At 55.1% G+C, this 27,551-nt stretch overlaps 11 protein-coding genes across 11 annotated transcripts; 4 read left to right on the top strand and 7 right to left on the bottom strand.

Moving 5' to 3' along the window:
- Nucleotides 1–309: 309 nt before the first annotated feature.
- On the bottom strand, nucleotides 310–2,917 carry BU26DRAFT_12194 (uncharacterized protein). The gene is made up of 4 exons (XM_033819537.1): nucleotides 2,496–2,917; nucleotides 2,349–2,432; nucleotides 2,129–2,291; nucleotides 310–2,066 (listed from the first exon to the last, which is right to left on the bottom strand). Exons 1-4 carry the CDS (start codon nucleotides 2,735–2,737, stop codon nucleotides 786–788), a joined length of 1,770 nt encoding a protein of 589 aa, XP_033690944.1. The 5' UTR covers nucleotides 2,738–2,917; the 3' UTR covers nucleotides 310–785.
- Nucleotides 2,899–3,620, top strand: BU26DRAFT_12186 (uncharacterized protein). Its single transcript, XM_033819533.1, has one exon. It carries the CDS (start codon nucleotides 3,099–3,101, stop codon nucleotides 3,489–3,491), a length of 393 nt encoding a protein of 130 aa, XP_033690943.1. The 5' UTR covers nucleotides 2,899–3,098; the 3' UTR covers nucleotides 3,492–3,620.
- A 1,802-nt stretch (nucleotides 3,621–5,422) lies between these two features.
- On the bottom strand, nucleotides 5,423–5,953 carry BU26DRAFT_498688 (uncharacterized protein; the record flags this gene model as incomplete). The annotated part of the gene is made up of 2 exons (XM_033826353.1): nucleotides 5,423–5,643; nucleotides 5,731–5,953. The coding sequence occupies 2 exons, from the start codon at nucleotides 5,951–5,953 to the stop codon at nucleotides 5,423–5,425; spliced, it is 444 nt and encodes a 147-aa protein (XP_033690942.1).
- Nucleotides 5,954–7,907: 1,954 nt separating this feature from the next.
- On the top strand, nucleotides 7,908–9,445 carry BU26DRAFT_598755 (uncharacterized protein). Its single transcript, XM_033835047.1, has 5 exons — nucleotides 7,908–7,934; nucleotides 8,002–8,216; nucleotides 8,256–8,516; nucleotides 8,570–8,671; nucleotides 8,740–9,445. Exons 1-5 carry the CDS (start codon nucleotides 7,922–7,924, stop codon nucleotides 9,382–9,384), a joined length of 1,236 nt encoding a protein of 411 aa, XP_033690941.1. The 5' UTR covers nucleotides 7,908–7,921; the 3' UTR covers nucleotides 9,385–9,445.
- A 755-nt stretch (nucleotides 9,446–10,200) lies between these two features.
- Nucleotides 10,201–13,110, bottom strand: BU26DRAFT_498686 (uncharacterized protein; the record flags this gene model as incomplete). Its single annotated transcript, XM_033826352.1, has 1 exon — nucleotides 10,201–13,110. One exon carries the CDS (start codon nucleotides 13,108–13,110, stop codon nucleotides 10,201–10,203), a length of 2,910 nt encoding a protein of 969 aa, XP_033690940.1.
- Nucleotides 13,111–13,374: 264 nt separating this feature from the next.
- BU26DRAFT_512876 (uncharacterized protein) lies at nucleotides 13,375–15,061 on the bottom strand. The gene has a single exon (XM_033827492.1). The coding sequence runs from the start codon at nucleotides 14,778–14,780 to the stop codon at nucleotides 13,563–13,565; it is 1,218 nt and encodes a 405-aa protein (XP_033690939.1). The 5' UTR covers nucleotides 14,781–15,061; the 3' UTR covers nucleotides 13,375–13,562.
- Nucleotides 15,062–15,119: 58 nt separating this feature from the next.
- BU26DRAFT_512875 (kinase-like protein) lies at nucleotides 15,120–17,111 on the bottom strand. The gene is made up of 2 exons (XM_033827491.1): nucleotides 16,773–17,111; nucleotides 15,120–16,721 (listed from the first exon to the last, which is right to left on the bottom strand). The coding sequence occupies exon 2, from the start codon at nucleotides 16,680–16,682 to the stop codon at nucleotides 15,372–15,374; it is 1,311 nt and encodes a 436-aa protein (XP_033690938.1). The 5' UTR covers nucleotides 16,683–16,721; nucleotides 16,773–17,111; the 3' UTR covers nucleotides 15,120–15,371.
- A 377-nt stretch (nucleotides 17,112–17,488) lies between these two features.
- BU26DRAFT_12098 (uncharacterized protein) lies at nucleotides 17,489–18,329 on the top strand. The gene is made up of 3 exons (XM_033819526.1): nucleotides 17,489–17,579; nucleotides 17,649–17,851; nucleotides 17,902–18,329. The coding sequence occupies exons 2-3, from the start codon at nucleotides 17,726–17,728 to the stop codon at nucleotides 18,073–18,075; spliced, it is 300 nt and encodes a 99-aa protein (XP_033690937.1). The 5' UTR covers nucleotides 17,489–17,579; nucleotides 17,649–17,725; the 3' UTR covers nucleotides 18,076–18,329.
- Nucleotides 18,330–19,713: 1,384 nt separating this feature from the next.
- BU26DRAFT_12025 (ubiquitin-like protein) lies at nucleotides 19,714–21,080 on the bottom strand. The gene is made up of 3 exons (XM_033819509.1): nucleotides 20,469–21,080; nucleotides 20,156–20,239; nucleotides 19,714–19,944 (listed from the first exon to the last, which is right to left on the bottom strand). Exons 1-3 carry the CDS (start codon nucleotides 20,986–20,988, stop codon nucleotides 19,790–19,792), a joined length of 759 nt encoding a protein of 252 aa, XP_033690936.1. The 5' UTR covers nucleotides 20,989–21,080; the 3' UTR covers nucleotides 19,714–19,789.
- An 831-nt stretch (nucleotides 21,081–21,911) lies between these two features.
- Nucleotides 21,912–24,693, bottom strand: BU26DRAFT_598749 (UMP1-domain-containing protein). The gene is made up of 6 exons (XM_033835046.1): nucleotides 24,180–24,693; nucleotides 23,908–24,122; nucleotides 23,170–23,856; nucleotides 22,785–22,818; nucleotides 22,307–22,700; nucleotides 21,912–22,226 (listed from the first exon to the last, which is right to left on the bottom strand). The coding sequence occupies exons 1-6, from the start codon at nucleotides 24,363–24,365 to the stop codon at nucleotides 22,159–22,161; spliced, it is 1,584 nt and encodes a 527-aa protein (XP_033690935.1). The 5' UTR covers nucleotides 24,366–24,693; the 3' UTR covers nucleotides 21,912–22,158.
- A 172-nt stretch (nucleotides 24,694–24,865) lies between these two features.
- BU26DRAFT_471862 (MFS general substrate transporter) lies at nucleotides 24,866–27,424 on the top strand. Its single transcript, XM_033825402.1, has 3 exons — nucleotides 24,866–25,535; nucleotides 25,583–25,898; nucleotides 25,976–27,424. Exons 1-3 carry the CDS (start codon nucleotides 25,184–25,186, stop codon nucleotides 27,303–27,305), a joined length of 1,998 nt encoding a protein of 665 aa, XP_033690934.1. The 5' UTR covers nucleotides 24,866–25,183; the 3' UTR covers nucleotides 27,306–27,424.
- The last annotated feature ends 127 nt before the right edge of the window (nucleotides 27,425–27,551 follow it).

Below are 27,551 nucleotides of genomic sequence, written 5' to 3'. Positions count from 1 at the left end.
CACGGGGCACGTGGTGAGGAGAGAGCAGAAGGAAAACGGAGAATCGAAACTCGTAACCTGGCGAAAGCCAGAATCGGGTATAGAACGGAAAAAGGAAGCCAACGGCAGGTAAGAAATGTCGAGACTCGGTAGTGTGTTCGGCGGGATTAATGAGCGTGATGGTAGTTGGCTTTGGTGGCAGTGATGAAGACGCAGGATTAGCGGCAATCGGTCGATTACGCGAAGGAGGGTGCACCTCGTGTGCAGCGGTGTGGATAGAGCGTATTAAACAGTAGCCGCCCGCCAAAATCTACCGGTTCGCCGAAACAAAAGGAAAGCGCGAAAAGGGAAATGTGTCGTCGCTACGTCGAAGGTGGTGGGCTGAGGTATTATGATTACGTTCGGTCGATCGATGTGATGGGACGACCAGGTGCGGTGCTGGTAGGAGTGCGCGCTGAGCAATGCAATGCGAGGTCCCAAGAGGTATGCAATCCGAAACGGGTATCAAACGGCCTCAAATATCCAAAGTCGGAATCAGAAATCAGAATCCAAATCAACGGGGCATAGCATAACTAGCCATCATCGTGTCGCATTATTCGGTGTGGTGAGTTGATCAGAGTGCTCGAGCCTGAGGAGTGTAGGCCGGCCGGCGGAGTCATGGGGTGGGGAGGAGGTCGTGATTTTCTAGGCCTTCTCGAGATGGACAAGGCAGGAGGCGCCATCGGAATAGGGTCGACCGATGGGATCGGAGAGGGAGACGAAGAAGAAACGACTAAAGACGGTCAACAAACAGGAAACAGGGGTCATTAAGGGCTGGGAGGTGGTCGATCACCTCCACTCCCTCCCCCTGTGTCCGTGCTGTCTCCCTCAATCGTCTTCCGCCAGTGCTGTGGTAAACACACGCACACCAACGGGAATGCCTTAATCTCGCTGTCTGCTTCGATGCGTGATTGTCGGCTGCCGTTACTAACGCCAGAGTCGCGTTGCACAGCTCTTCGTGCTTCCCACTCTTCGGCTGTCTCGGAAACCTTGACGCCTGTGGCCCACCCGTCGTCCCAGATGCCAACAACTTTAAGCATATCGCCTCGCTCAAGTTCGAACTCATCGTTGGCTCGGGGCTGATACGCCCATAGCGTTGCGACCGTGTCGTTGGGGTGGATGTCATCTTGCGAATAATAGTCCTTGAAAAACTGTAATTGCTCAGATTGCCCCGATGCGACGCCCTCAGGGCTGGAGAAATTTCGATCTGGGTTAGATCCTGACTGAGGCGAAGAATGGTCACTCCCAGCTGCAAGAGCAGAATGGCTCGATAGCGATCCGTCGCGCTTGGGTAAGGGTCCTCCGAGATGGCTGCGGCCAGAATCTGGAGATTCGTAAGTATCATCAGGAACAGTACGATAAGCTCCTAGAGCACCACCTGCTCGAGAGTCGTGATGTTCCGATGAGCTCGATCCTTCTAGTGCCGACATGCGTGCCACACGAGCGCCAGGGAGGATGGTGGTTGGAGAATGTCCGTCTCCGCCGTAGGTCATGGGTGGTGCAGGCACAGACTGGCGAGTTGGGGACGGGGTGTTGAAGACACTGCCGTTTTGGCTTCGTCTCCGCTTCCTCATAAAGACGCAGCCGGCGATAATGGCTCCAAGAAGGATAATGGCGCCGACAAGCGATCCGATGACAATGCCTGCGATTGCGCCTCCAGAAAGACCGGAAGACGAACCCGAACCTGCTGCGGCTGATGTTGCCGTTGGCGCGGCAGAGGACGTCGAAGTGAAAAGGGGCGGCATCGACGTGGTCGTTGGTAGATGCACACCTTGACAGCGCGACTCGACATTCGCATTGACGCAGCACGAGTCGGTGGAGTTAGGGGAGCTCGAAGCGCAGAAGGAGCAGAGGCCCTGAAGGTTAGACGAATAGCCGCATTCATCAGGCTCGTTCTCCACGGCGGTGACACAGGCGCCGCTGAGCGAGCGCGACGGCAGCGAACACCTGATGAAATCTGATCGAATTTGATCAATCGCATTGGTGCCTGGCGTGCCGCATAATTCAGGGCTGGCGGTTATTTCCTGCTCGCTGATGGCAAATTGAGCCTGTCGACCAATCAGCACTGGGGCGAGCGTGGTTTCGCGAAATGATAACTTGAAACACATACACAGGAATCTGCACATAGCGGCGTTGAATTGTCGCTGTCCAAGCTGCAATTTTCGACCGAGGCCTGGACGATGGCATTACAGAGAAATGTAGTCGTATAGCGTGCATAGATGTCGGTCGTGTTGGTCAGATCGACGCTGGAGCAGCCCAGAATCTGCTGGTACCTTGTGGAACCGTCAGCGGCTGCAGCTCCCCCACACGCAAAGGCACGGTTTACTCACTTTGTCCTTGCGTAATCTGTGGCGATATACTCCCGTAATCGATTGTCGAAGGTCTGCACGTCTGATACGAATGAGAGGAAGGAACTGTTCAGCTGTCGTTAGCATGCATGCAGGCACAGCACGAGGCTGACGTGAGGTTGCACGTACAAGTCGCCCGTCAAGCCGGTACTGATGGAAGCATTGGTAAAGGCCGGGCAGGCGGTCGAGCCTTGCAGCGATACGCAGCTCTGCGCTGTAGTCGCAGGGAGAGAGGCGGCGACGAGCGAGATGGCGAGCGAGGTCTTCGAGATGCGCTGTTGCTTTTGGCGACGGGGGACGCTCGCAGGCGGACGGCAGTCAAGCGGTCGTTGAGCGTCGACACAGCGGTCGCAGCACGCGTCGTCGTCCATGATGGCTGCAGGCGGGTCGGCGGGGGCGAGAGATGAGGGCGGCGCGAGGTGTGAGTGGCAATTGAGCACGTCTGGCGGAGGAGTGGTCGGCCAGCAACAGACGCGCAGCTTCACAAGTCCATCCGGGCAGCGTACACAAGGGGCCGGGCGGTGCTGGATATAAAACAAAGCGTCAGTCAAACGGCGAGCCCTCGGCGGTTGAAGATGCGGGCTGAGAAGGGAAGGGTGGTCGGCTCAGGGTGCAATTGAATGAGCGACTCCGGGTGAGGAAGCTGCAACTCTGGCCGTGGAGAGGAGGAAGGAGCATGGGGGAGCGCGCAGGAAGAGGCTGTCTCGGCAAAGACGCTGCAGCGAGGAAGGAATGGCGCGCAGGGGCCAGGGTCCGCCACGCCGCGCCGTGATTGGCCGGCGGCGGGCCCTGGGAAATGAGGGCGGCCAACTAAAATTATCGCTCGTCGTCGCCGCTAGCCTTCATCTTCGTGACTTCGCGTTTCAGGCCTGGCAACATGCCTCGTCGCGCGCCTCCGCCAGCGTGCGGCTCAGAGTTCGCAGTCGGGGCTGGGGGCGGCGGCCCTTCGTCTCCAGCGACGGGCGACGGGCGACGGGCGACGGGTTGACGGGTGACGGGTACACAGTCAGATGTACTTACTGTACATACGGAGCTCCGTACCAACAGCGACCAAGAATAACACACGCTGTGCGCCTAATCTACTGCGCGCTTGAGTGCATACCCGGCTGCAGCTTGTTTGTTTAGATGGCCTCGTCTTCTGCGACGCCCCAATGAGCGCACGCTCGCCGCGCCGTATGCATGACTCCGCATTCGTGCCTGGAGGGCTCTCGATCTCTGAGGGTGTCCACGGTGCGCGGTACTAGGTAGATGGGAGGTAGATGCGGCAGGGTTCTGCGACAAACCCGCCGTTGCTCATGTCGCCTCTGGTTTTCATGCGAGCTCTAACCCTTGCGCAACGTCGGCGGTGCAGCCGTCTATCGTATCGCATCGCCCCTCACCTCGATGATGTACCTGTGCCGCAGGTCAGCAGGCGATCTTGTGGCCACGCATGCAGCCGTGGAGAATCCATGTTTAGATGTAGAGATTCGCGGTAGAGCTGGCCATCCGGACCTCTCTCATCAGCCTCGCTACGCCGCGACGAGTGGCGTCCCTCGTCATCAAAGCTTCGGAGCACGGCTCGACGCTAATTCGCCGAGCGCAAACGCCATCTCCGAACCCCTCGCCCAGGCCCACGGCCATCTGTGGCTTGACCTCCTCGCCGCATCTGGCATCCCAATCGTCGAGCATAAGATCAAGCTTATAGCTGTCTCAGCGAATCGAGTTCTGCATGCCGCTGTTTGTGCCACGCACGCTGAGCACGGTGAAGGAGGGCGAAGGACCGAGCGCGGTGGGGATGCGCTTTAATTCTCCGACGCTTCTGTTATCGCGCTTGAACCGCAAGGCAGTCTCTTCGCCACTGAGCCACTGGCAGCTGCATGTTTGTACACACTGGCACCAGAGATTTGAGAAGAGATCGCAACCGAGCGTCCCTTTCAGGCACGGAGGAGGGCCGATTGTCGTGTAAACAGTTGCCGCTGTTCTGAGATCTTTGGGTTTACCATTCATGCATTCCATGCGCTTGCTTGGACCCTGCCGTGCCCAGCGATGTGCACAAGCACGCGAGCCAGGAACGGCCTCGAATAGATGAAGGCGTATACGTAAGTTGGCGCATCTTCTGTATCGATTTTCTGTCTCCATTTTTGGCCGAACTGCTGTTCCCATCACGCTTCATGCGCTCGCCGAACCGTTCGCCTGCGACTACCCGAAGCGGGAGCATCGCGCCTTCCCAACATTATCCGCCTGGATTGACCCCTCACCTTTCTGTCACCAAAGTCCACGCAAGCTACCCTCATCGCCATCCATATCAACCGTTCTATCATCGTTGCCCCTCTTTTGTCTGCCCTGCTATAGTACCTAGTCGCTATTTGCAATTGCTCAGGATGCGCCGTCACCACGAAGCGTTTTGTGTGACTTCAGACGTCCTCGGTTTGAGCCCGCGCACACAGCAAGCAGCAGAACATCTCCAAGCCTGGAGCAACTAGCTAGGATGTAATGGCGGAGCAGCGGAGCAACGGAGCCCCGCCACGTAGCCGCTGTCCATTGCACGCCGTGCGGCGGGAGCTGAGCAAAGAACAGCCCCACACTAGATGCATCTGACAAAATCTGACCGCAGCAGATAGCGACCTCAGGCGTCACCGTTCGCATAGCCAGCTCCTACATTCGACCGGTGCTCCGACCCACCGCTAGGCCGAGGCCTTGTGACTAAGGCCACCAAACTTGGTTCGACAATGAACTCGATCTAGAGGTGCTAGCCAACGTCAAGCCCGCTTCATGGTCCCACTGCGATGCTATATCTCCCGCAAACGAATAGAACCCAGATCATTCCGTCTACCGCCACCCGCTGAAACCTGCGGTTTGATGGAGTGCGGGGTCTCCGAACTGCCTACACGAGATCAGGCCGGCCATAGGAATACGCCACTTCCTCACCTGCGTCATCTAGCCCGCCATCGCGCATCTTCTCCCGCAACCTTGATTCTGACGTGCAGAGCGGGAGAGATCGCAATGACATCTAGGACAGAAGGAACACAACGCAGAGCAAGTCTACTCTCGAACAAGGAATCAGGTACGGGCGCCAACTAGGACGACCCCTCCAACATGAGACAGTGACCACGGCAGCCAACAGCCACAGGAGCTGGGGCCGCCATCGTCCACCGGATCCACGTGGGAATCGTTCGGATGGTGACGGCGAACTGAAACTTATCCTCGACAACGGATCGCAAATCGTACACTAAGCCGAATCCGGATGTGAGGAACCACGTCAGCTCGTGCCTCACCCTCTCAAGGATTAATCTATGTGCTGCGTGTTACATGCTACACTACAAAATGCCCAAGCCTAGGCATGAGTACATGCGAGTACCGCCGCCAATCGAAGTGAATGACTTACGCAGATTGTCAGCTATGAAACCAGTCGAACCAAGATAACCGACCACAAGGAGAACGGATGGATCGGTATTTTTGCCAAAAATGTGTACGTTTGACCTCTCTGGGCGCAACTTCGAGCGCTTCAGCAAGTCCACCAATTGGTTCCTCTGCTCGAATTGCAACGGACCGTCTCGCTCGAGATTGGTACGACTTTGGAACAGACCATATGGCAAGACCCTAAACATGCAACATTCGTCCCCGCTTCAGCTTTCCAACTACAAACTACCTTTGCACTGGTTTTCCAACATCCGGGATTCTGGATAGCCGCCGCCAAGACATGCAATCAACCGGAATGAAAAATAGCCGGAAGCATGTCCACTACAAGTAGGACGAACATAGGACTGTTCATGGTGGACTATTTTTGCTTTTCTTATGAGCAGCGATTAATTTGCCGTAAGTCGAGACTAGCCCCAGGGTAAAAGCTATTCTCTGAATAGTAGCCGCCCTCGTTTGACGGAGCGATAGCATCCGCTGCAGCGACCCTCGTTGGGTTAGGGAACTTCACGAGTATTATTGGAAAGTTAGGTCGTAAACGGCAATTTTCCACGTCCAATAACACCTACCTTAACCCGCCAACCAGTGCGAACGAGCGCTCACTCGCTCTCAGCGTCAGAGTCCTCACGGCCAAATGCAGCGATTCAACACTTACCGCGCACTATCTTTACTTCGCGCTCTCCTGCCTTGACATGCATAGCGGACCATCCACTTAATCGTTGGTTCGAGCCCAGAAGTCATTGCGAAGGTACAGGATCAGCATACCTTCTGTCTCGTCCCGTCTCCCTGCGCCTCGTCTAGTGGAGTTACTCATTGTCCACTGGAGCCGTCTCTTACTGCAAGCCACGAATTGTTTCGGGTAGCGAATCAATGTTTGCTTCGGTAGTGTAAGTATTGACCTTCCGGATTTGTTAGCCGATTGATTTCTCCCCAAAAAGCAACGAACCGTATCACATAGGGATCCGGACTGCTTCGAATTCTGGCATGAGGTTCATGCCAACACCTGACGCATCTTGCTCTGTTCCCTTCTAACTTTACAAGATTAAGATGGTGCAAGAGACTTGTTTTGCGCTCTTCCTTCTAGGCTGACATGGCAGAGACGCATGGCTCCATGCGCTGTGAAGGACGCAGCTCCGCCAGCTCACCATGTGAGCTCCGTCCGCAACTAACAGAATTGCGTGGCCCAAGCACTTGCGCCGTCCTCCACTTCCGTTTCCGGCGAGACAATCTCTTAATGCGTCACTTAAAGACGGCCTGCTGGTGCCGAAGTGTGTTACAGCCTTACACAGCCCGGGGCCGAACTCAACACCGCACCAATGTTTGCCATCCTAGAAGCGGGGTATAGCGCCAGAATCACGCCTCCTCCTCGCGGCATGCAGAGCAAAATTTCTTCCTCTATGCTGGAGCGCCAAAGATCCAATGGAATGTATGCAGATTGCTCACAGGGCGCAAGGCTGAGGCAAATGCGTGCGGGGAGTGTAGGACGACGCCGTCCTCGTGAAAATTACAGACATGCGTTCCGTGGGGGCGACCCATGGGATGTAAAGTGGATAGTTGACATAAAGTGTCGTTTGATGCCGGACTGAGAAATAGTAAGTCATCGAACTGGCGATACACTGCCAGTTTTTTCTAGGTCTCACCTTCCTGAAAACCTACTCGCTAACTTCTCTTCACGATGTACCTCTTCCTGCCCTTATTTCTTTCCGTCTGCCTCGCAGTACTGTCACTCGCAGCAACCGACATAAGCTTTCCAAATGGACCCTCTCCAACTCGGATTCTGAAAGCCGCCAGAAGGTACCATGCTTTTGCGAGGAAAAGCGATGATATCTACTTGAGCCATAGACTAAGTCTGCTGTATGCTGAAGGTTTGACCGTCCTGTGCCAACCTGCATGATACCTTACTGACGGTCTCGTCTTGGAAGGAGAGAATGGTGCCACAGGCCCCCGACTCGCTTCTCAGCTTCACCTAGAAGCCGATCGACCAACGCTGTTTCTGGAAGAGTTCGATCACCTTTTAGATGAGGTTGAATGCAACGAGTCGATGATGATGGCCACGTTTCGAAACGCTGAATCTTATACTAAAGCACGCGCAGCGTGCGGGTCGTTGGCTGGTGGGTTGATCGTGTCATCACACGCGACTTGTAGCGACAAAGGATCACATGCCGTGTTTAGGTATGTTTGGGATTGCCTTTAACTCCGAAACGACCTGGCTGACGCCATCATGTAAGTGTCCTGGGAGTCCACTTCGACGATCGCACCTCGAGCATTACCCTTCAGCTCGTAACAAATACGCTGAAAGAGGCCTTCTCCTCTATGACATTAGATTTCGGACATAGTGAAGAGGCCCTCATCGTACATCGGCACGACCGACTTTCCCGACGAACACTCACGAATCCTTCGCCGGTCGCACATTTCCTAGCTCCGCGAGCTACTGAGGGGCTAGCGAACGACACCGTGAGTAATGGGTCCCTTGCCTTCGAAGTGGTCGACTAGCCCTTCCTGTTGCCGGGAAACGTATCTCTGCCCTTCGACCTCGGTTGCAACAATTGCAGCGGCAAGGGCGAAGTCATCTTTTCAACCGTACACTTCGAGTTCAACAACGTTTTCAATAACCCAGATGATGATCTGGTCAAGAGTGGAGCCGCTCAGATAGATCTCAAAGGCTTTGAGATGTCTATTGGCTTGCGAGCAGCCCCGGAGGATGATGAGACCCGGACCATTCCTGTATTCTCCAAAACTATCATCGGAGCCGAGGTATGGACGAACACCCCAAGTGTGCATACGGTTTTGCTCACCCGCTCCTATAGATTCCGGGGGTTGCATCTATCGGTTTGCGCTTTGAACTCGAGCTAGAATTCAAAGCTGAGTTGGATAGACCAGTTCAATTGGGCTTTGGGTTTGACGTCGTGGTCAGTAGTAGACCCTCTCAATTTCGGCACCCTTATTTTCTCACTACTCGCGCTTATGCACACAATAGGTTCCTGACTCCTATATTCGTGCCGACCTAGCAGAGACGCAGAACTCGGGCATCTACGGCTTCAATCCCGACATCACCGCTCAGCCACTCCAGTCCAACGTTTCCGACGTCGAAGTCTTCCTCTTAGCCGGCCTCAAGACCAGCCTGCCCGTCGGCTTGAAGTTCCTCGGCATCGACGCCCTCAGCATCGGTCCCTTTCTCTCGCTGCCCACCTTCAACATGAACGTCACGCAGCTCGCCGCCGCCGACTTCGGCGCCGACTGCGAGCCCTCCAACGCCACAAACAGCGCGGACGCGTTCCGAGACGCCTTCGCCAACCTCACGCACGTGGAATATAACATCGGAATCGGCGGCGGCATGGACCTGCCGCTTTGGCTGCCCGACATTACCTTCGCTTCGGCCGATTTCCCCCTGGCGACCCAGTGCCTGGTGTACCAGACCGAGGGCTCGTCGACTGGGCTCGCGTTGGCGACGGCGGTCCTCGCTTCCATTACGGCGCCGCCCGCGGCCACGGGATCTCAGGCTCACGGGGAGGACGCGACGTCTGGTTCTCTTAGATACACAGGCACATGGTATAATGGGTACGCGCCGGCTGTCGCCGCTTCTATCTCTACTCTTATTACCTTGCTTTTTGCGGTAGCTTGAGCGCAGTGCGTGCGTGGGAGGAAACTCTTGCGCCATTCTTTTCGATACCTTTTCTATAAGCATATAGTCGCGAAGGAAGGCGAAGCGCGATGGTCTATGCTGCTCTGCCTGCGTCTGTGTTAGGATTACTCCAAAAGAGAGAGCCCGCGCATTTCTTTTATATCATGCTGAGAGGGGGCATGGTTAGCACGCTATAGTGCTACACACAGACGCTGAACCGGACGCTCCTATCCTCCCAGCTAGCTGGCTTTGCTGTCCAAAGCGGATGTTTGCCCATAGTAATGTAATCAGATGTATAATGCGTCACAAGACGCTACAAATCCACTTCTTCCGTTTCAGACCCTCTCGCACCGCCACAAAGTAGCAGTTAATCATAGCTAATTCTCTCATAGCCCCCCTCCCATATTCTCGCACTATCCTCGCTCCGTTGAGCTAAGTTGAAGAGAATGTTGTTTGTAAGTAAGAAAGGATATATGCACAGGGAGAGAGTAGAGAGCAGGACGAGCTCGTTTTTTCAACGCTGTACGATTCGTTCTATTTATATACTTCTCTCGCGCGGCGGCCGCGTCGCGCATATATCCATCCATCCACCCAGGAGGGAGGGCAGGTCTCAGACCCCCGACGGATAGATCCTCACGCCCTGTCTGGCATAGATGTAGCAACCTTAAAACTATTAATGCACGCATAACTAATAAAGGGAGAAAAAGCCCCCACCGACCCAGCCAGATGCTGGACCATGAAGAAAAGATCACAGCCTCCGTCCCGTATCCAGATTCGCCTCACTATCCCCATCCCGCTCACCCATCCACATCCATCTCATCTCCCCTCAATCCCCCCCTCCCCCCTCCAATCAACCTCAAACCACTCAACGCCCCACCCCCCACAATTCCTGCGATAATAAACATTCCGATTCCCGCGCGGCAAATCGCGCATCTCAGGGAACATGCTAACCGCGCGCTCCGCCATGCTCTTCAACTGCGCTTCCCTCTCCGCGCCGGCTTGCCCCTGCCCAGCGCGGCGATCATGCGACCTGAAGTCCTTCTTCTGGAACCTCTGCTCCCAGCTCAGCTCGATGCCGAAGCGGCCGCACGTGACTTCCCGGCCCTCGACGAGGCGCAGCTGGATGCCCAGGCCGGCGCAGATGCTGGGGAAGTAGGCGAGCGAGTCGTAGGCGGTGAAGAGCGAGGCGGAGGGGACAGAGAGGACGAGGTTGTGCGAGTAGGCGGGGGCGGAGGCGGACGGGCTGGGGTTGGACGCAGACGAGGAGGTGAAGGTTGACGAGAGCTTGCGCAGGACGAGCAGGGTGCTCATCCAGGAGAGGCCGCTGGCCTGGTGCTGCGGGTGTTTTTTGAGTGTGCGGAGGTGGGCGGTGTGGAATTTTTGGGGATCCGGGGTATACGGTTGGAGAGGGGGGTAGGGTTGTTGAAGGGGGTTTGGGTGTTCTGCGAGGGTAGGCGCTGGGACGGCTTGCTGGTGGGCTGGAGTGGTCGCTGGTTGCAGCATCGCAGTGTGCTTCTCTCCGGTGTTGATCTGCTGGAGCATCTGCTCGAAGCCGTTGGTAAGGGACACGCCGTTGTTGCCAATATGCTTCTTCTTCCATGACACCGACTTCGGTCCCGCCCGCCAGCGGTAGAAATCCTCATCGTCATCCATCAGATTGGGCGGCTCCCGCGCCATCCTCCGATAACCCACTCTACCACGCCACCGCAATAGCGGCATCGGCATCGGCTCCGGCTCCGGTTCCGGTTCCGGTTCCGGTTCCTCGGACTTCTCGCGAATCCCCAAATTCTCCTCGATAACTTTCTTCTCATACGCTTCTCCCTCCGCTACGCTCTGCAGCACGCCCCGCAGCACCTTCGGCCCGTAGCTCTTGCACTTCGGATCGACAAAGTTGATCGTGAAGTTGACGTGTCGGATCATGTGGAAGCGGCCCAGATGCTCCAGTCGCTCAAAGTACGTCGGTGTATCGGGGCCGGTGTCGAAGACATTCGCGCTGTAGAAGATGGGCAGGCTCTCTTTGCGGAGCTGTCGAGAGACGCGGGTGATTGCCATGCGGTGATACGTCGCGTTGTGCTCGGGATGGTTCTCGTCGTGGAATTTGATGCGGGCGGGGCCGCGGCGCGGTTCGTCGCAGAGGTGCGGCAGGATGGGTTTATCAGAGGCGAGGGCGTGGGCGTAGATGCGCTCGCGCATTTCGAAGGGGAGCTCTAGGAACTTATGGAACTTGGGGGTGGAAGGTGGCGACTGGTCGTGCATCTGCTGAAGAGAGCGGGCGAAGTCTAGGTCTTCTTGGTCGATGGCTCCAGAGATTCCGTTTGGCCTTGTAGGTGTCCGTGGCTCTGTGCTGCCCGTGGTAGTAGCGGTGGTGGGCGTCGTTACGAGAGAGTCCAACGTAGGAGGCGTCGGAGGGCGACCGTTACGCAAGAGCCGGAATTTCGCCCTGGTGTTTAGGGTTCCTGAGCGTGAGGGGCTGGAAGCCGGCGAAGGCTGCTCACTCGCAACAGAATCTGCAGCGTCGAAGGAGAAGGCGAACCCACCCTCGTCCATGTTGTCCCCGCAGGGACCGAAATGCGGTTCGTCGCAGGAGCAGTTAGCTGGTAGAGCGTTACCGCCGGGAGCTCGATAAGGTTTCGCATCGACAGCGAGAGTAGACAATTCAGAGAGTGGGGTTGCGCTGTCTGCTCGATGAGGTGTACCACTGTAGATGGCATTGCCGGCTGCAGAAGCGGAAGGCCTAGGTGGGGCGGAAGGATGCGGAGAGAATCCGAACGACGTCCCGCCGCGTAATCCGAAAGCGGTGACAGTGTGGGAGGGTTGCAGGATGACGGAAGAACGCGCGTTGGACATATACGGGGAAGAGATAGTCTGCCCATAAGAGATACCCGTGTGGATGCCAGAACCCATCGCGGAGCCGGAAGGAGCAGAAGTGTGCGGACAGGAGAATGGCGCTCCGTAAGGCATCCCCGGATGGTTGCCATTCCCCGTGGCGGAAGCGGAAGCGGCAGGAGCGAAGGGGGACGGAGTGTACGGAGCAGAAACGAACATCCCGCTATCCACACCATGGAACCCCGGGTTCACGCATGGCCCACCAGCCATAGGGTAGATTGGACCATCACTCATACCTGCTGTCGCAGGAGATGCGTGGGGCGCCTGCTCGTCGTCTTTGATCACCTGAAGGTTTCCCATGCCCGGATAATAGGGCTGAGGACGGTGGGGCCTCGCCCGGGAGCCGTGATACATACCGCTGGTGTTGGCTGCTGCGGTTGTGTATCCAGACGGGTTATTGGTGTTCATGGTGTCGTCGGTGAGGTCGATAGGATTCGTTTTCGAGTTTCCGCGGGCGTGGAAAATTGGATACGAAGGCTTGGCAGCAGTTGACCTCACTTGCGGTTTGGAATTCATGCCCCCAACAGGAGACAGGAGCGCCGGGTCGACGAGGTGACTAAAGAGCGACCCCTTCTTCACCAAGGATTGCTGCTTCTTCGGATCTCCAAGCAGATGACCAAGCATCGCGGCCCTACTCACCTCACCTCGGCCACTCCTGGAAGCCAATTCCATCCGGCTCTGTATCGCTGCTTCCAGAAGGCTCTCCTTCGACGCCGGCATCTCGAGACCCTCTGCTCTAAGCTCGCGCATGTCGGAGCTTCGCGGTCGATTCGCAGAGGAAGGTAGGTGAGTGCAGTCGTCGTCGCTGGTTGAATATTTGCGCTTGTGGTGAGAGGGCATGGTTGGGCGAGCTATTATCCGCCCTATTGTGCCTCGAAAGTGTCGTGAAGAGTGCGGCAGAAGTGGCCTCGCGAAAGGGCACGAGGCTTTTAAGAAAGCGGGGCAAAATTTTTGCGTTGCTCGACCGTGGTTGCGTCGCCTCTAGAGATATGGTTAGGTAGTAGAAGCGAATGTCCGGTTTCCTCGAAAGTGGTGGTGAGTAGAAGAGTTTCGTCAAGGCAGCAACTTATAAACAATAGGGATTATGCTTTCTGCAAGATAAGGCGTGAAATTGTCAGAATCCGTGGTGACGTGAAACAGTGAAAGTCAAGGTCTCGCGAGTCGGCTTGAATCACTCTGGCCTCTGGTCTCAGTCAGCCAGTCGCAATTTTGGTTCACTACTCACATCACTACACACGTGTGGCTAGTTTTACAAGATTAATGGCGTTCCCGTACCAGAATGCGTCGCAGAATCACCATTTCTTACTGTCATCGTTGAAGTCCTTGCCCTGCCTCTCGCGCGCAATCCTAGCGTCGAATTCCCTCCGCGCTCTCTCCTGTGCCCTCTTCCGCTCCTCATCACTTTCCGCAAACGCAAAGCTATCCCCCGATGTCGAACCTTCCCTCTGCTCGCGATGCGGAGGCTCACGCCCGCCCTGTTGGGGACGCTGTTGGGCCGATCCCGGAGCACCACCCCGGCGAAGCCGGTCCCATGCTGATTCACCTGGCCTCGATCGGTCCCTTACCTCGTCTTGGAACATCCCTCCTGTGGGTGATGCGTCATCATCACTCGGGCGCGAAGCACGTTGTTGCCGAGGCTGGGTGCTTTGTGTCTGATCAGAGTAGCCCGAGTCTCCCCACGAACTATCTCCCATAGGCGCCCAAGGATCGCTGCCTGCAATCGGCGACATATCGTCGTCGCCGCTCGCAGCCGGTTTCTGAGGCGGTGTCCAAGGCCTCCTTTGCTGCGCACCAGGCAAAGGCGAGTCCCTCCTAGCATGCTCTTTCGCCGCTCTTTCTCTTGTAATCATATCGTCCCACTCTTTCTTCTGCTGCGAGCCCGCCCCACGCGCACGCGTAGTATCCGATGCGATCGAATTCCTCAAGTCCGCTGCAAACTGCGCGAGCTTGGGATCGTTGGCCGTGTTCTGGGCGGCGATCGGCTGCCCCGTAATCTGCCCCAGGAGCTTCCCCAGCTCGCCCGCGACGAACATATACAAGAGAAGCCTCCAGCTGTGGCGCGCATACTGCGCCATTGGACCCTTGACGAACAAAAATTTGTTCGGGTTGATGTTTTCCGGCTTCGGCAGGTACAGCGGGTACCGGCATTGTTCCATCGTCTTATACCATCTCCAAGCCCCTATCCCAGCGCCTACAGCTGTGAAGTAGGACTTCGTTTGTTCGAGTTGGTAAAGGTGCGATGCGAGGGCTTGCGATTCTTCGGGGTACAGTGATCGATGGACTCGGCGCTCGGCGAACTTGATCGTCGACTCGGTCTTGAAGCGCACGGCGGCTTCGGAAAAGCCTAGAAAAGGCCCTAGAATGGGAATCGGCTGTGGCAGCGAGCTGGCATCGAAGCGGCCCCCAGAGGTCGAGCTCGAGCTCGGGCTCGAGTATGGGTCGTTCTCGGAGGGATACGGGGTGTCGTTGAAGCTGTCCTGTGGCGTGTCGTCTAAGTCCTGAAGAACCATGGTGAGTTTCTCCAGCTGCAATTGAGCCGGAAGATCAGGATTCGAAGGTGGTTCGAAGGCTTTGGGGTGTAGCGGGCAACGTTGAGGCTTGAGGTGAGGTTGTGGAGTGACATGCGAGCTTTAAGCGATGACGCATGCGAAAGCGGGCTAATGTCCGGGATATCGATCGACATATCTCTTGGCGCGAAAGGAGATTCACATGATGGAATAGATAGTGGCTTTAGCACGGTTGGCTATGCTGATGCGGGGCTGGTGCAGAAACATTTCTGGTATGGAGGGCCGTCTGCGTGCTAGTCGCCGAGTCTACAGAACCTCGAAGCGGCTCGCCCTTATACCACAAGCGATCCCATTTGACCTCGAAATCCGCGGCGCAGTAAGCGTCAACTGGAGGCTCACGCACCGGCTCCCGTTTCGATGATAACGCGCGAATATTGCGAGGAAGGAGGAGGAGGAGAAGAGCCTCTGACCGGCTCCTTCATCATCCCCTGCCATTGTGGTGTAGGGTCTGTTACAACTGCCTTATCGCGAATGAACTCTTTCCGAACCAGTGATTTGCCCAATAAACCTGTCGCCTCTTGCGAGTCCATCTCCCTAGGCGTCTTCTAATCGTACAGTTTCGCCCTTCTCCATATAATCGGCCCATCTGCGCGTCTTTTTCACCCATATCCCATCACATTGGGATATTGCCTGGAAGAAGTCAATCTTCACATAGCTTTCCTCGAGGGGCCATTCCGGCCACAGTTCCCTCAACTTCGCCTTGTAGACTTTCCGCAGCTGCGTTGCCTCGTACTCCATCCTGTGAATGAAGTACAGCTCATTCTTGCCATCACTGTCCAAGTAGCCCGGGTCGTTGTGCTTCCCGGCTGCGGCGGCAGACTCCTCGGGTGTCTTATCCGCATACGTATCCCGCTGCGGCTCCTCCTCCCGAACTGGCTCGTCAAGGAACTTAGGAACCTTGGTCAACATCCAGAGAGGTAGTGCCGAGACACATTCCCAGTCCAGAACGGCCGTAATTTCGCCTTCTTCGTTCACCAGAATGTTGTTTAGATGGAGGTCATGGTGGTAGAGTCCTGTTGTCTCTGACTCGTCCAAGGTTGAAGGGAAGACCTTAGGAACGAGAGAGAGTAGTTTTCGTGCTACGAACAAGACCTCCTCGGCGTCTTCTTTGTCGTCTTCATCCTCCGTCTTCTCGAGAACTGCTGTCTGATGTAGTAGGATGATGTTCAACTCCGCGCTCAGCCAGTCATGGCTAGAGCGGAATGGACCCCGCGGAATGTCGTAATGGAGGTGATCGCCCATAAAGAACTCGTGGGACACCAGCAGGCCAGGAACAACCTTTTCCGAATCTTCAACGTCGTTCTCTTGACCGACCTCCCGCAGATCCAACGTCCCTATGCTCCTGAATATGGATTCTGGCTTCCCAAGTCCCGACAACTCCACCTGGAATGTCGCAATCCGCTTCGTGAGCGCGATCTTCTGCTCCATCGACATGGTCCGCCACCGTCTATGTGCCGATGCACCCTCCATAAGCTCCATCAAGATCCACTCGTACCCAATCTCATTGTCGTTGCTGTCGTCAAAACTGACCACCTTAGGGACCGGGACCTTGGTGTTCTCGCGCACCCACCGCAAGGTGGCTACCTCGGCGCGCGTCTTGTGGCGTGGGTAGACCGGCAGCGAGACGCGCATTATGAGAGGGCATCTGGTACATTTGACAATGTAGAGTTTATTGAACAGGCCGGATGCGTGAAAGGCGACGGTGCAGGGATCCTCGGGGGGGATGTTCAATTGCTGGCGACAGACGCTTTCAATTGCGGGGATAAAAACTTCTCGCGTCCATTGTGGCACGAGGTCAAACAGTGTCTGTTTCCATTCTAACCCATCTTGGATTGGCCGCGGCATGCTTGCCATAAGTCAAGAGAGTCTTTGTTGTTGATGTTTCTGTCGTCCGGTCAGCAGTCATGAAATGTCGGATAATACGGCCTGTGATACCTTGATCAGGTACAACGACGAATGGATGGATAGAATGGGCAAACGTGGGGTAGCCGGTGATGTATTGTGACCTCCGCAGACTAAATAACTTCCATTTGTCTGCTGACTTAATTTGGCTGTGGATCCCACATTCTGGCATTGGGGATGGTGTGGCGGCGAATGCCCAATCACGTGCCTCCGTGGAAAGATCGCCAGGCAACCCAGGGCCGCACAGCCACTTTCGGTTAGGGAAAACCCACCTTCAGGAGCAGGATGGGGTACAACTCACCCACTGCAACACACCACAATTGGCGCCTTTTGACCGATTTTATCGTTTTATCGTGCAGTACGATATTTTGGCTGGTTTCAGTTATGTTGGTAGTATTATCTGACAGCTACAGGATGAGTCGGATTTAAGACAGGAACAAGGCAGGAAAATGATGCATCATAGCGACATGTACCGTCAAGCGTCAGAGTCATCCAAAATAGGCGTCAAGGGGCTTCGACGTGCCCGCTGTGCGCCAACCACGGCCGTCAAGGACATCTAATTGGTTGGTGCAACCCAATGAAACAGGACGGGCGACACGCGCAGGGCTATCACAACTGGCCACTACACGATGAGCATGAATGACCTATGGAAACTCTTCTTGAGCGAAATCATGCTACGCGGCCGATCATGGGCGGACCCAGGACCGAAGCGGCCTTGACCCGTTGTCCAGTCGATTAATTAGCCAGTGCTCGTTCGAACGCGCCATGGGAGGCCTGGAACACGAGGCGCTCTCGGTGATGGCCCCAAGGTGGGCTGCTTGAGATCTCGAATAGATATATAAGGGAAGCTTCGATTGTCCATGGAATATGATATCCATTGCTTGCCAGGGCACTAACTTCAGGCAAAAGCATCCACGGGCACAACGTCTTTACTCTACATCTACCTACCTTATCACTCTACCCTCTAGTTCCACCACTCCTTCACCATGGGCAAAGCAAGCAAGGCTCTCAAAGGATTCATCGATAATATCCCAGATAGTGACCTGGAAGCACTGCCGACGTCAGCGGGAACCATCTATTCTGACGACAATTTCAGGCTGGACATGCAGGGTGTAAGTAAGATTCCACATGAGCCAGATACATCTCCATCTGACTTGTACAGATGACAAGCTCCCAAGAATACAACCTCCAAGTCCAGATCAACAAAGGCACCACCATTTCAACATTGAAAAAGTTTTCCCCTGCAACTGTTGCCGGGCCGGTCCTGGTCCCATCTGACGATCCATGGTCCGCGTCGAAGATCAGGAATGAACTGATTGACAACATCTTGATCTGAGGGCCCATATAGAAGGCCCTCATGGGTTGGCGGGCTCCGCGCTCTTTCGGTATCGCGGCGGCCATTACCATAGAGGAAGGACAATTACAGGAGACTTCGGGCATGCGGGACGAAAAACAGTTCCCACAAGCCCTTTCATTGCCGTTGTGGCCGCGCAGATGTCGTCGAAAAGGGCCAATACGCCCACATTAGCAAATGCAGACGTAAAAGATAATCTTGCCTCCGCCACATTAATTTGAGTACAGACCCGAGATGGCCTCCAAACGCCACGCCACTCGATGACAAGAAACTTTGGATTGAGAATGTTAAAGCAGCTAGCTCTTTTGGTCTAATAAGTGACTTATCCCGTGCAGACTCACTTTTCGCCCACGGATCTGGGAGTGCCATACAACTCAGGACACAGATGCACCTGAATGCTCAAGTCCTTTTTGGCGGGGAGTTTTTTTCCCGTGGCGGTCCGATGAAGGTGAATATGCCCGACTTCTCTTCCAGATTTTTAGAAAACTCGAACAGTTTTGGGCATGCAGGAGACTCACAAAACATTACGCACTTGTTCCTCCAGAAATTCCTCGCCATCGTCCCACCCATACTTCTGCAACCACCGGTCCAGCCCTTGCGCAATGTGAACGTCGATGGGCGCGAAGTGGCGTAGGAATCATTGTCGTCAGTTTTCGGGTTAGCGCCGTCTCAACGCCTACGTTCTCGCCTCGTAGGTCGGAACCAAGGGGGCTGTCTTTGCCGCTAGAGCCGCTCAAGGGGGCGACAAATTCCCGATACATCTCCTTCTCTTCGTCTAAGCAAGGGATCAGCCCGCCGAGAGTATAATAATCCCATATTTCTTCGAAGCTCGTACCAGGGCAGCGGAGATAGATTTTCAGGCCTGCTGGGAGGCTTGTGAGGACTAGGACCTGCGCTTTAAACTTCTATAAAGCGACTACGCTGTATTCCCTGCTTTGAAGACTAACTAGAAAGAGTAGAAGCTGTAGTGGAAGGTTGTATATCTAGCCAGGCAGTTCTCCAGCTGCAGAAGCGCTAAGAGAGGGGTAGAAGCGGACGAGGTAAGTTAGCTAGACTAATAAGGTTGCTGCGGTAATCGCAAAATACATATTGGAGGCCTTCATGCTAGCATTGTACATCTACGTGCAAAGCATATGATTGAGGGGTATGAATCAAGTCTCTATTTCCCCCATACCTCCAGTTGGTTATCAGAACGTCCTGCCTCCCCACAAGCCAGCAAAACTACTTGTACACACAGGCGAGGGGTAACCCTGCTGTCTAGCGTCTTCAGAAAAGCCAGACTATGAGAAAATGACGGGACTAGTATGCACACGCAAAGTAGATAAACAAGAATATCAAGGCCCCGCCCATGCCATATACGCCGTAGCCAAAACGCTGGCCGAGAAGGAGTCCAAGAGAAAAGTGCGGGCAACTATTGAAGTAGAGACTGTGCGAGCCTCTGGTAGGGGTTGGTGTCCAGACTCCAGCGATTGCGTGCGGCGACTGGAACCCGTGGAGCGTAGGAGATCTCGAAGAGAGTTCTACCTCGGCAGTCACGGCCGTTGAATATATGACGGTATTCCGGAGCGCGAACCGGGACTCTTCCTCGAGTGACGAGATCCTCCAGCGCCATAATAGCCATGTCTTCGCCGTCCATAGAGCCATCGCAGAGAGTACATCCTATAGCGTAGCTCATTAGCTTAGTAAGCTACTGCGTCTATAGGATAACGCAACGGCAACCAGCATGAGTCTCGTCATCGCCGTCTCTCCTGGCGCCACCCTTCCCAGTCTTAGCATCTTCCTCGTCGACGACCTCTTGGGGCTTGATTGTCATGTGAACGACGTTGGGGGCTTCTGTCTGGAATCGGCAGTCTGCAAGAAGTCAGCCACCCGAAAACGCCCAGCCTGGAGGGTAGAATAGGGTAAGGCGGAGGCAGGCAAATCCTGTTAACCGCGAGCCAGAACACCATGGCGATGCAGAGAAAGCCACTGGCTCGCTGCACCCAGCCAATCGGTGGCTTGCGCCCAGCAATCGACAAGCCACGCCAAGACATTGGAGATGTTCGAGAGTTGTGCTACTTACCTCTCAGAGGCGATTTGTCGTCCAACATGCGGCCGAAGTGTATCAGTCGTATCGAACTGGGAGACGTCGGTCTCGGTTCCCATTCTGTGCCAAGATAGTCAGCCTTGTGAAAGCAATGTATGGAGTAGCTAAGAGTGTGCATGTGCTCAACGACTTGTACAAGAGGAAGGACGACAGATAGTCCCATTTAGCCGGCTACTAGGCTCTACTGTCAGGCAACAGGCTCTCCTGTAGAGAATGAAGGGTCAAGCGCTCCATGTGGTTCCCCCTCTTAGAAATGCAACAGAGCAAGCGCATGAAAGGTGGTACAAACCTTCGCGCCAATCCCGCCATATCAGCTCCTTCAGTGTGTAGACGCTAATGTTGTATGGGTCCATGTCGTCAACAGCGACGTTGCGCTTCTTGAGATATTTCTCATCTATCTTGTATGGGTGCCGTGCGCCCGTCGTAAGCAGCAGCATGATTACGACGACGGGGCCATTCGAATTGTCTGGGTTCGCGGCCGGGGTGTCGGTCGACGGGCCGATTGCTTCGGTCTCGTTGCGATTCAGGTCGACGGGAGGAGCGGGTTTCGCAGGCGCTGGGGGCGCCGTTGTGGGCTGTGCGCTCTCTGCTGGTTGCGAAGCCTGTACCTGAGGTGTTGACGTCGCTATTGATGCGGGATTGGGCATGTTTGCCGCTGGCTCTGATGACGAGGATGCTGGAAGCGTCTTCATCTCTACTGGACTCGACGACAGCACGTCGTGCCCGCTGGCGGGCCGCGAACTTGTCTGTTGTGGCTGTGGAGCAGTCTGCGAGGGGGTCGTTGAGGGCTGGTCGGACGGGGAAGCCATGGCTCGCGGGGAGCTATTCCGTCAGGACGACGGAAGCGCTGAGGAGGGATGGCGGATGGCGGATGGCGGGTGGCAAGCGAGGGAATGGCGGATTACGGCACCTGACGTGCTTCAATGAGAGATTAAGACTGGGCGCAGCGCAGTGGTGGGTGCAGCGAGCGGGTGTGATGGGGTTGGAGGTTGAATGAAGTTCCGAGAGGATCAGTGCACGGGAGTTCGGCTCTGGGCAGGTCGCCGCCGCCTTGTTCTCCGCAAACGCAAGAACGACCCCGTCTCCACAATAATCCAAGAACTGCCCAGGTGTCAGCTTGGGGCAGTACATACGAAGTATGGCACGTCAGCGGACAGCAGGCATTTGGCTCGTCCCGGTGGTGTGCGTGCGATCAGCTTCCTTATCAGTCAGCATCTGTATTCCTTTTCCCCAAAGAGAGACACACGCTCTGTATTCTCGTCCTAGCGCATTTGGAACCGATCAGGTTTTGAACGGGGCTGCCCCTGCATGCGCCCCGCGCTATGATTGGAGGGGAAAAGCACAGCCAGGACTGCGAGCATTCATTCCGAGGATACATGGGAAAGCTACGACTGCTGTATGCATGGGTGAACAAAGGATTGTGAAGATGCCGGCTCCTCACAATGGCGAGCATACACAGTCACTTCCCGCAACCTGAGACCGCCCGCTGGAGAGCCTCGCTGCTTACTCCTGGCCTCTTGAGTATTTCCCACGTCCTCACCCTCCGGTCTCCATCAACAAAGCATTAATAGGTGGATCCAGTCAGCCATTTGGACGAAATGACCCTATTGCAAAACGCGCCCCCTTTCCAATCTGGCGGACGCAAGTACTGACCGGCTTTATGTCTAGTCAGCACACCAGCGGAAAAGATGTTGGCTCTGAACATTTCAAAAAAACCCTTTGAAGTGGTTAGCTGCGAAAGCTGGTCGGCTCCAATCATCATCCCAGAAACAGACTAAGCTGGTTCCTTGTTGATATCCTAACTCTATGTCGAGCTGCACGCCCGAGGCCGAGGTGCATGCCATGCCGAAAGTATAATACAGGCCACCTCCCCGGGAATCAAGACTGTGGTTGAGGGAGACAGTTCTCTTCCGGACTCTAATCCTCCCGCTTCTCGTCTTTGTGTTTCCCATGGCCGACCTCTCATTCTCCTAGCTCTTTTACCAGTTCATCTTCATCTTGGCCTCCATCTCGGTGTGGAAGTCTGGCACTTCGCGGAGCTCGTGGCCTGTGGATATGAATGGTTAGCCACCATGTATCTTGGTGTTTCGTGAAGATATCTCTGAGCGAACAGAGTCCCCAACTTACCGACAAACACGTCCTCCCAGCCAATCTCGCAATCCCGCCCCTCGAGGATATCCCTATGCACCCCGCTAGCTCCACCCAGTACCGCCGGTCTCCACTCTCCCGCAGTCGCAATCTTGAGCTCCATACCCCTCCGAATAGGCTCCGCGATGCCGAACTGACGCCTCAGCATCTCCATCTTCAGCCGGTCTTGCGTCTCGCGCCATTGGACGAGGCGGGCCTCTAGTGGATGCGCTGATTGAAGTTCGACGGGCTTGGTTGACGAGGCAGCGGTCGCGGGTGCTGAAGTCTGCGCGAGCCGGGAACGGAGAGTGTCGTGGACGCCGGGTGCGGAGGGCGCAGATGTCTCGAGGGAGGTGTGCGTCGGGTGCGCTTTCGGGGGGACGAAGCGGAGAGACTGGAGGTCTTGTCAGGCATATGAACGCTCATGAAGACCAATACGGGTGCGGTGTGCTGAAGCTGGTGATAGGCATTTACGTACCATGTTGGCTTGTTCCGAAGGGATAAGCAGGCCGCTAGGAAATGTCAGAGGCCCTGTCGCTTTGTGACGAGGTATGAATTATCTCTCAGGTCGGTTTGAGCTTCGGCGGAAGTACTATAATCAAGAACAGCGGGATTATGTGATCCTCTGGGTGTGATGAAGGCGGTTCGAGCTGGGTGTCGGGGTTCGAGCTGTTCAAGCTCAAGGCTACGAGGTGACGCGCCGCTTACCTAAGCGTCTTGGCACGACTACACCGAAAAGGGAAAGAAGTGCGCGATAGATCGCAGCAGACGCAGGACAAGCCGAAGCAATTCTAGATCCATTATATTCATTTCATGACCTTATAAGCTTTAGATCGATCTACGGGTATCTCCGCTAAGTCTACACAGGAATCATGCTACTAAACGGTAACTCCCACACCACGCAAGCCGCCAGCATAGCTCCAACGCTGACCAAAGCCGCCATCAGAAGATTGACGGCGTTGTTATCCAGTATGTCATGCCCGACTTCAACCCTCCGGCTCTCATGCTGTCCATCAGTAACTGCAGCCCCACTTGCTCCACCCTTCTGCATTGTCCGCGAAGTCTTGACGGACTCGTTCAACTTAGAATCCACAGCAGACGTCTTTGCTACACCCTCTTTCCCTTCTTCATAGCTGATTGCGTGACTCCGGAGGTTGGCTATGGGTTTGACATGGCTTCCGTGGATCAAGACCTTCTTCCCGCCTTCGCCCTCAACGATCTTTCCGGAATGAACGTCGATGACGCTCGCTTGCAGAACCGCTCCCAGATACGAGTCCAGCAGTGTTCCGCTGAAGCCAGCAAGTGTCATTGCCAGCGTATATTTCGCCTTGCCAGCAGCGTCCCAATCCTTGCAAAACGGTATCAGAAGCGTAGAGGTAGAAGCTATGATGAATGACCCCAACAGCCCTGCATTGAGGCCAGCCAGAGTTACTCCGCCATTTGTTCCGGGAGGGACGACGCGCCATGGGGCGGTGATAAGGCGAGGCTTGGATTTCGAGAGGATACCAAGTTCAGAGGAGAATGTGTCGGCTGCCACGGCGGCATAGTTCCTGTACACCGTGAGCATTTAGACAGGCCGGGATCCAGTACATCCCACATACGCTACTATTCCGACGACCAAGACATCGTTACCCCGTCCCCAACACAGATTCTCCTTCGAGTATGTCCCTTCCTTCTTCAAGTGCCAAATATGGAGCAGGATCAGGGCCGTAGCTGCTAGCGAATTGGCCAATACCTGGACGTGGTTTCGAGCGCCTTCTCCGCCGGAAGCGCCGGTTGCAGACTGTGTAAGCTTCGCTTTGATGTCGTGCTTAACCTAAATATCTGGTCAGCAATGCTTCAAGTCTTCTAGAAAGCAGATTCATCACCTTACCTTCGTGACGGCAGTTCCAGCCAGGAAGAAAACGCCAAGCAGCGTGAAGCCCACACTCCACGGATGTAGTGCGTGGATGAAAGCTGTGAGGAAAGCGGCGAGAAGTCCGACGGGCGTCAATGACCTTCTGGACCACGCTCGGTATATCAGCGCAGCGATTGCTGGTACAGCTATCGCGGGTTTCATTTTGGCCCGCAACTGAAGTGTAGGAGTGAGCCGGCGGGAAGTCGGTTCGCAGTTGCGTCACAGTGGGAATCCGTCAGCATTGCTTGGCAAAGCTTTCTCTCCTTCGACCATACATTTGTACACTTAGAAAACGTCTCAGCCATCTTAATATAAATCATACTCATCGCGACCCGACTCTCGCTTGCAAACCACATCTTGGACGCCCTTCTCGCTTGATTAAAGTACGACCCGAGAACCGGTAAAGCGCGTCGTCCAGTCCGCAGGCAGAGGCTACAGAAACATTGAAAGATGCATGGTAGCCTGGAAAGTCATTTAACCCCCGCCTGGGTAGCGGAATCCTTCAACCTTCTTATGATCATCCGTATGGATCTTTACCCAGCTTCGCACCCTGAATCCCCTGGTGCCCGTTTGCGGCGACGGGTGGCTGAGCCTTACCTATTTGGGCATGCTTCGCGGAGGAATGGCCGTGCGTCGTTCTTTGAACCCAGTGTCGCCCACCACTCCTCTTCGCAGAAAGCGCTCAGAAAGCGCCCCACTCTCGCAAGCATAGCCCCAAAACTTCCCGAGTAATCCTGAAAGCCATGAGCCGGCTAGAATCCGCCCCGCGGCATCCAGCCTCAGCCTCCTTCGCGCCCAGATATCCCAAGTAGGTAAGGTGCCGACAAAGAGACAGAAGGTATAAGATTTATCATGCACGAGTCGAGTTTGAACTTCTTCTTCTTCTTCATCGTCGAGTACTATTTCTTCCATTGTAGTCATCGTCACTGCCCTCGGTTGCACTGCTTCACCATTCATTCCACATATAGCTTCCCACCGATATGGCTTATCTGCTATACAAGTACATTCGCCGCAAAGTCAAAGAAAACAAGGAGAAGAACGATGTCCCAGCCACCGCAGATGATAGTCATCTAGTTCCTGAGCCCAACCAGGGGCAAGAACCGAAGCCCGAAAGAGAAGAGGCTGTGGGTGGTGATGGCCTCGTCGATGAACACTCCGTAAACCCTATTACAGAAAGACGCGAAGAAGCACACGCGAAAGCCAAAGAAGAAACTTCCAAGAGACGGAAACATCGGTGGAGGATGATAGTGGGCTTGATACTTCCCAACTTCCTCGCTGCGGTGGACGTCACTATTGTAGCACCTGCAATTCCAACCATCTCTTCTCATTTCAGTACGTATCGCCGTTATCTCGTTATTGACACGGGCTAACCTCCTCAGACCATCTCAGTGGAAGCTTCAATTGGATCGTGGCGGCATACACGCTCACTTTTACCACCTTCGTCCCAGCCTCGGGTCAGCTCGCCGATATCTACGGCCGTCACTTCGCCCTCCAGTTTCAGATGTTCTGGATCTTGATTGGTAGCGTGTTGTGCGCATCTGCTGTTACCTGGGGCATGCTTTTGTTCGGCCGGGCATTGCAAGGCTTGGGTGCAGCTGGGATCTTGAACTTAACGCGCATTGTCCTATCCGATGGAGCTAGTTTGGCCGACAGCTCCAAGAATCAAACCGTCTTCTCATTGATTAACGGCATCAGGTATGTTGAGTCTATTGTTACCACGCCTGTCTTGCTTCGTCTGGTGGTAAGGAACCCATACTAACTATACCATTCAGTTATGCTGTTGGCCCCGTCATCGGTGGCTACCTAGCCACCTCCAGCTGGAGATACTGCTTCGTCGTCCCGATTCCCGTCGCTTTCATCTCTCACCTCCTCATCTTCTTTTTCATGCGTAAAGATCTCGTCAAAGGCCGCGTTTCGTTCAAGCCCGGCGATTCCCGGAGGGCAGGCTACATCAGCGGTCTGGCAACGATCGACTGGCCTGGAATCTTCTTCTTTATCTTCGGCGTTGGTCTTCTCATCCTCGCGGTTCAGTGGGGCGGCACTTCATACAGCTGGGACTCGGCAGCTACGATCGCGCCATTCGTCATCGGAGGCGTCCTCTTCTTCTCTTTCTTCCTGTATGAGTACCTCATCGGACCTGGCCGCTTCATGTCGCGCATATTCGCTCAACAAGTGCCTATGGTCCCCTCCGTGCTTTTCCGGAAAAGGGATACTTCACTCCTCATGGTCATCAACTTCGCGTCCGGAGTCTCTATCGTCTCAGCTTTCTACTTCATCTCGTATTACTGGCAGCTCGCCGAAGGATACAGCGCCTCGAAAGCCGGCGTCCAGCTCCTCTACTACACGCCTGGCCTCGGTGTCGGCGTGTACTCCGCAATGTTCCTCTGCAACGCCTGGCCGCGGCAAACCTTCTTTCCTCTATTCTGGGGCTCTATCGTGGAAGCCGCCGGTCTCTCCTTGCTTACCTGGGCCGTAGCGACGCGCCAGAAAACGCTCGTGAACGTCTTCCTCGCCATCTCCGGCGCAGGAACTGGCCTCCGCTTCATGCCCGTCGTCCTTCACGCCGCGGGTATATGGCCCTCTCGAATCGCCGCCATTCAAAGCGTCTTGAGCTTTACCATGCCCCTGGGCGAAACCATCGGCATCTCCATGATGGGCGCCGTCTTCTCCAACAAATTGTCCCTCTATCTGCGCACTATCGACTTCGGCCCCGGCACTTCGTTCACAACCACCACCGGCCCCGCGAATCTGAACTCGCTCTCCTCACTTCCGCCTGCCGCGCTCGAGTCCGTGCAGAACGCCGCCGCGAAAGCAGTCATGTGGGCGTTCATCGCTATCCTGCCTTTCATGGGTATCAGCATCGTTGCAGCAGTTTTCTTGGGCAACGTGTGGATTGGTAGGGATGCACGGGTGGAGAAGGATGGCACGGTGAGGAAGAAGGAGAAGAAGGGTATGGTTATGAGCGTGCCGTATTTGTATGCCCTGGTTACGGGGAGCGTGAAGACGGAGAGAAGGGAGTTAGATACAATCGCGGATCAGGAGATGGCGGAGAAGGTGAGGCAGAGGGAGAGGGAGAGGGAGAGAGCGCATCCATGGGTGTAGAGAGAGTTCTCGTCTGCATGTATATGTACATTCTTCATGTTTCCTTCTTTTCTAGCTGTTGTACTACTATGCCTATACCTTTCTATTCTTCCTCCTACATCTTCAACCGCCCGTTTTATCACAGAGCCACGCTCATTTCGACGGGAAAGAAAGAGAGCGCCACAGTTACGCCGAGGTATCTGATCTTGTCCGCTCCCACCTCCTCCTTTCTTAACCCCTACTTATTGTTATTTGTCCAAAATAAGA

The sequence above is a fragment of the Trematosphaeria pertusa genome, assembly GCF_010094035.1.
Source record: "Trematosphaeria pertusa strain CBS 122368 unplaced genomic scaffold BU26scaffold_1, whole genome shotgun sequence".
Lineage (NCBI taxonomy): Eukaryota > Fungi > Ascomycota > Dothideomycetes > Pleosporales > Trematosphaeriaceae > Trematosphaeria > Trematosphaeria pertusa.
This window is presented reverse-complemented; position numbering and strand designations above follow the sequence as displayed.